Raw genomic sequence first — 6,701 nt, 5'->3', positions numbered from 1 at the left:
TTTTTTTCTTTGATATAGAGAAACCCAACTGTTTCTATGTCCTGTGTACTTCCTAGAGTTGTTTTTGAAGATTAAATGAGACCATGATGACAGCCCTTTGAATATTTTAAAGCTCTAGATTACTACAACTCTCTATGTTCTCTCACTTATTCTTACTCATTTATCTTATACAATGGAGAAAAGATTTAAAAAATAAAATGTCCATGTGTTCTCTTAATCTGATGAAAACATGAAAGGTGGAATCATTTTTCTTGGAAATATTTTAAGAATTGGATGGATAACCACCTGTTTAGATATCATACAATGTGAAGGCTGGGAAGAGAATTAGATAAGCATTTCCCAGACTTTTGGATTTAATGTACCATTAACAATAACAACAGCCATAATGAGAAAGGGGAAGAGAGAAACACTGAGTGGACAACTTTACATTTTACCAAGTAAGGACATTAAAATTACTAAAAATCTTTACATTTTTATTTCATGAAACTTAAAAAAAACAGGAAGGTCATGGTACCAGAATTAAAGGACAGTTCTTTAAAGTGAATACATTTGACTTGATGAAAAATGTATTACTTTTTCCTTCATTTTACCATAGATGGTAAAAATTCAATATAGACTTCTAACAGCCCTCAGTGTTTGGGACCCTATAAAGACTGGGAACTTTTAAAAACCTCACCATAATCAGCTAGTCTTGTATTTAGTACCTGGCCTATATTTTACAATATTAGAAAATCAAGTTAAACTGAGTGCCTATTTTCTAGGAAGCTACCAAAACAACTGTTTTTTGTTTTACACAAACAGCTGGCATTTAGAGTTATACACAATAGTTTCAAGTCCTGATGACAGCTGACATTTAAATAAGCAAAAGGAAAAAAATAATGTATATAAGTGTTAAATATAGTTTATTAAGGTGTAAGATTTTGTACCTGGAGCTTATGGAGAGATGTTACTGATCTTTGTCTTTTAGGTGATTTGCTCTTTTTTCTTCCACATCAACTGGGCATAAGTCTAGAATGTCTACCTTTGAATTGCACATCAAAGCACTCAATGAGTCTACAATAAAAGTATGTAAATCATGAGTGCTACAAAATATTTTTTGAAAGCTGCTGCGAATTTAAGTCAACTAACTTATTGACATATCCAGAAAGGAATTTCTAAAAATATGTGAAATTTTTTTTTTTTTTTTTTTTTTTTTCTGAGACAGAGTCTCACTCTGTTGCCTGAGCTAGAGTGCAGTGGTGTCAGCCTAGTTCACAGCAACCTCACACTCCTATGCTCAAGTGATCCTCCTGCCTCAGCCTCCCGGGTAGCTGGGACTACAGGCACGTGCCAACATGCCCAGCTAATTTTTTCTATTTTTAGTTGTTTGGCTAATTTCTTTCTATTTTTAGTAGAGATGGTGTCTTGCTCTTGTTCAGGCTGGTCTTGAACTCCTGACCTCCAGTGATCCTCTCACCTTGGCCTCCCACAGTGCTAGGATTACAGGCATGAGCCACTGCGCCTGGCCTAAAAATGTATGATTCTGAAAGTTTGGTTGCACCAAAGAGAAAGAGGGGCAGGAACTGAGGCTCTGGATCTTGAAGCCTTACTCGTGGGCCAGCAGAACGCAGGTTTAAACCCTCCTGGAAACAAACCATCTGGAATAGGCTGTAAATTTTACTTTAAAATAGGAGGTGGATGTACTATTTTGCGTTGCTTTGCTGAGATTCCACTTTGCTGGGGCACACCCTGCCTTTCTTTGCCAACTCTTCTTTCTTTCTAGGGAGACCAGTTTTAGACTTTTTTCCTTCTTCCCAAACACACACTGGGAGGCGGGGAAAGATTTTTGTTTCACGAATTTTCCAAGTTGAGGGGAAACAACCTGAGATAACCACAAAGCCACGTTCCCACAGGCATAGGTTTCTAAGGCCTCGGCTTGGGAGGCCTCAGGGGCCCTGTCACGTGACTCGCGCGCGGACTGGCGGGAGCGCTGCGCACGTCGCGCCGCCCGCGGAGTCTGCGCACTCCGCGTGTTTGCCGTCCTCATTTCCTCGCTTTCGCTGAGGAGGAAGGTCCTGAGGCTGCGAAGTAGACTAGTCTTGGCGTGGAGCTGGCGGGATGAGCGCCTGTGAGAATGTGACTGAACGTGAAACAAGGAAGTGAGCGAGGATGGAAACTTCTTCTCAGGGTCTCCAGTGGGGCGGAAACACAAGCAGGGAGGAAAAGGGGGGCGGGAAGGGAGAGAAAAGGTAGGTGAAATGGCCCGAGGAGCCAAAATGGCAGCTTAAGGCAGAGGGGAGAGTGCTAGGTAATAACCAAGTCACCATCGCCTAAGAGTGCATAGCCAGCGTCAGTGGCTGTGAATGGTGTTTGTCACACGATGAGGACCAGCCTCTCGACCAGGCCTGGATTTGGCTGAGGCCCTAAGTTATGACAGGAAAACTTATTTATTTTTACAGAAGCAGAAGTACATAATTATGAGTTTTCATTTGACAGATGTGCACATTCTGTTACTTTGGGGAAGGAGAGAAGAGGTGTGAAAGGGAAAGGGAAGAGTGAAAGGGAACGGGAAGAGTAAAAGGGGAAGGGAGAAGAGAAAAACGTGCATGTTGGCTTCTCCGAAACATTTTCCAACTCCAAGGCAAAGTTAGCACTGCTGTGCATGTGTAGTATTTTCTACACATTACTATTATAGCACTTAAACTCGCATTTTAAAGGTACTGGCAGGAATGTAGATGTACAATATGGAATTAACTGAACAAACATCTTTCTCTATAACTTGTTGCTTTTTCTGTTTTACATATATCAAACCAATTCATTACAGTTCTGTGTCAGCACAATTTCTCAAAAAAAAAAAAAAAAAAAAAGAAACCCAAACAAAATAAATAGATAATTTGAATATGGACAGGGATCCTCATCTCTAAGATGTAGACACCATTCTAGGTGTCAACATTTAGACTTCTAAGGAAAATACCTTCAGAATTTGTGGAAAAGTAATTTAAAAGTAAAATTTGATGCTGTGTAAGGTAAAGTAGGACAGTGGAAACAATCTCCTACTACAAGAGTGAGATCTTGGTTCTGGTCTAGCCCAGTCTTACTTGTTTGACCTTGGTTAACCATCTCTGTCCTTGTTGTCTCACTTGTAAAAAAAGGAGATTGAGTTGTTGAACTGTAAAATGTATTTCAGTATTAAGTTTTTGTGAAGATAGAAGAATCTTAACTAAGCCAGTCCTGAAACAAGGCAGAGGTGCCAAGGAGACTAATTTGGCTAAGTATATAGAGAGGCAGAGTTGAAAATGGTAGGCTGGCTCCAGGTGAGGTAGGACCTTGCAAGCTATGCCATGGAATTTGAACTTAGTCCGGAGCAGTGAATAGCCAACAGAAGGGTTTTGAGTTAAGGGAGTGCAGTAATCAAAAGTTTTGAAAAATTACCCAAACAGCAGTTGGTAGGATGAATTAGAGAAGGGAGAAATTGAGTTTAGGTAAGTGACAGATAATGAGAGCCTGAATTAACAGCAGCAGAAGTGGAAAAAAGAGAAGGATTCAAGAGAACTGTAGCATGGAATTTGTTCCTAAATTTGGCATTGCTCTAAACTTTACAGCTCGTTCCTCCAGAATATGATGGCGAGTCACCTTGTAAAATCTGATACTAGAAATTGCAAGAGGCCAAGAGAATTGGAGGTAAGCTATATGCTTCTGGAGCCTTAATCTGTTATTCTGTTTTGCATACTTCTGAAATTTCTTCCATTTGGGAAAGCTCTATTGATAAATAGAATTTAATGTTTTCATAGTCTCAGAGCTAGGATTGTCCTACGATATAGGAGGAACTATGTTGACTTCAGCAGCTTTTTCACTAAGTATAATCCTTCAAGAGACTTAGGAATTTCTTTTTGGTAGCTTGTGATCTAGAAACAGAAAAGAGTCCATGCCTTTGTAATACATAGGACTTTACATAACTATTTTGCCATGATAAGTAAGATACCTAAGTACTATAGTTACTGATCTTTTTAAAGAAGAGCACGGCATCTTGTCCTTTACTACAGCCTCCACCAGTTGATCTGTTGCATTTGGGACATGATTTGCTCCCTAAGGATTATATTATTTTGCAAAATTTTGCAAGCATTTGGTTATTGTCTGAATTAGTTTTGCTACATTGCTGTGAAAACATCTACTGATACAGGACACTTTTTTATCAGGGATTTAAAACCATATTCAAAGTCTAATTTAAAACCAAAATAAAATTTAGTTTGTTGAGCAAGGTGCTTTTTGGGCCTATAAGTTTTCTTGATAATAAAATTTCAAATGACTGATTAGGCCATACAATTTATAGCATGTTTGCTTTTTTTCAAAAAATGTTTTATTTGTTTTCTCTTAATAAACAGAATGTATACACATATCTGTATGTCCTAAGGATCTTATTGACCATACCTATTTTCTTTACTTGGTTCTATTAGCCTCAAATGGCAGATAGTCCACAGCTGTCCTCTACTGGAAAATCAGATTCATCTTTCTCTGAAAGTTCTGGACTATTTTATAAAGATGAATCCCTGGATAAAGATTTGAATGGTGATGTAAAAATGCTTATATTTTTATACATCAATTTTATAATGCAGAAGGTTTCTTATATTTCATAACCTAATGATTTTTCTTGAACAGATATGAGCAAAGAAATTAATCTAATGTTGTCTACATATGCAAAGATATTAAGGCAAGTACTTATAGTATATTCTCTTGGGTCTTTATGTTAGCAGTTTTCTTCTGGAAAGTCTGTAATGGGGAATTTAATTCTGTGGTGCAAAACCTATCCAGTAGTTAAAACTTTGGAATTTCATATTCTACCTCAGTTCCTTAAAATAGATTAGCTGGTTATTTTCAGGGTATAACCTCAACTTTTCCACTAAATGTCCTTTGTTTTGCTGTTGCCAGAGTTAATACTAGACTAGATATATCTTGGTCTCTAATTAGATAACATGTTTTAAATCTTATGTAAATACCTCTTTCAGAAAAATATCATTTGGTGAAATTAATGATAATAATGGAGTGATATTAAAGATAAATATTTATTTCATATAGGGTCAGCTCTCTGTGTCTGTGGGTTCCACATCTGTGGATTCAACCAACCATGGATTGAAAATATTTTGGGAAAAAAAATGTATGGTTGTGTGTATACTGAACATGTACAGACATTTTTCCTTGTCGTTATTCCCTGAACAATACAGTATAACAACTATTTACATAGCATTTATGTATCAAGTATTATAAATAATGTAGAGATGATTTAAAGTATATGGGAGGATATGCACAGGTTATGTGCAAATACTATGCCATGTTATATAAGGGACTTGAGCATCCATGGATTTTGGTATCCAAAGGGGGTCCTGGAACCAATTCCTAATGGATACTTAGTGATGACTGTATTCATGTTTTATCTATATATATTTGAAGGCCTAATTTAAATGTTTCATTAGCCTGAAAGTATCATATTTTATAAGGTGGTTTTTAACTGCTAGATAGCCATACTTGAATAATGATTTGTATGGTTGTAAAAAATAATGCATATAATTTAATATTAGTGTTAAAATGTACAAGATATGCTTTCTGCTATGTTAGGGGACTTTCTGATTAGTTAAAAATATTTGTGGGAATAATTTAACTTTTTCCTGAAGAGTGTTAGTAAATTAATGAAGCTCTGTGGTACAGAAAGCCATTTAAATGAAATAGTTAACAAATATAGCATAATAAAGAATATCACCATGATTTGTGTGTTTAGATTTTATAACTATTTACTTTAACATAAAAATTTTTCTCCATTAGTGAGAGAGCAGCAGTAGATGCATCTTATGTTGACGAGATAGATGTACTCTTCAAAGAAGCCAACACTATCGAAAACTTTCTCATACAAAAAAGAGAGCTCCTGAGACAGAGGTTTACAGTGATTGCAAACACACTGCACAGATAAAATGTGTACTTAAAATAAGCTGAGAATTTAAACTTATTGTTGTAATGAAAGAATGACATGCTTTGAAAGCTCTCTAGTTAAAGAAAATGTATATCTTAAACAGAGAAGGGGAAACTTGAATTTCTTTTCTAGATTTAAAAGGGGCTTTAAGCTGGACGTTAATATGAGCTATGTCACTTTTCTTTTGAGGGTCAAATATTTGTCGCATTTTATAGAAGTATAAATTATTTAAATACTATGGGAATTCTTTTGTTTTATTTTTCCTTAAGCTTCCTAGCCTTTCTGAAACATCTAAAAGAGGACTCAGTTAATTTATAATGTTTAACAATATTGTACTTTTTCTTTAGAATATTTTTTTTAAATAGCAGATAGTTTTAAAATGTTTTCATGGTCAGTATTTTTATAAAAGAACATTAAAACCTTAAAGGTAATTTGTCTAGTTTCTTAATATATAATAAAATAGAACTGTGTACTGTTATTTTTTAATATTATCATTTGATTATTTTCACTATTATATATGGCTAATAAAAACTCTTGGCTTGAAATTATTTTCTGTGGTAAAAATAATAAATAAAAACCAGAAATTACTAACCAGAACCTTGTATGAGTTAGCTTTTTACACATCAACCACATCAATGTATGCAGTTAGTGAATTATATTTAGAAGCCTTAGCAGCAGTATAGTATGGGATAAAGATTAGTGATCCAGAAGTAAAGAGATTGCCTTAAACAATAATATGACTTTGATAGGTCACTTCCATCCT

General features: G+C 35.6%; 1 protein-coding gene across 1 annotated transcript; it reads left to right on the top strand.

Moving 5' to 3' along the window:
• Window positions 1-3,597: 3,597 nt before the first annotated feature.
• TEX12 (testis expressed 12) lies at window positions 3,598-5,938 on the top strand. The gene is made up of 4 exons (XM_069468928.1): window positions 3,598-3,660; window positions 4,434-4,545; window positions 4,636-4,687; window positions 5,794-5,938. The coding sequence occupies exons 1-4, from the start codon at window positions 3,598-3,600 to the stop codon at window positions 5,936-5,938; spliced, it is 372 nt and encodes a 123-aa protein (XP_069325029.1).
• The last annotated feature ends 763 nt before the right edge of the window (window positions 5,939-6,701 follow it).

The sequence above is a fragment of the Eulemur rufifrons genome, chromosome 6 (genome assembly GCF_041146395.1).
Source record: "Eulemur rufifrons isolate Redbay chromosome 6, OSU_ERuf_1, whole genome shotgun sequence".
Classification (NCBI taxonomy): Eukaryota; Metazoa; Chordata; class Mammalia; order Primates; family Lemuridae; genus Eulemur; species Eulemur rufifrons.
This window is presented reverse-complemented; position numbering and strand designations above follow the sequence as displayed.

Bases quoted from the DNA above. Each gene is read 5' to 3' on its own strand.
- TEX12 (XM_069468928.1), top strand. From the start codon at position 3,598: ATGATGGCGAGTCACCTTGTAAAATCTGATACTAGAAATTGCAAGAGG. The intron at 3,661-4,433 runs GTAAGCTATATG...TGGTTCTATTAG, and splicing joins AGAGGCCAAGAGAATTGGAG to CCTCAAATGGCAGATAGTCC. The intron at 4,688-5,793 runs GCAAGTACTTAT...TTTCTCCATTAG, and splicing joins ACATATGCAAAGATATTAAG to TGAGAGAGCAGCAGTAGATG.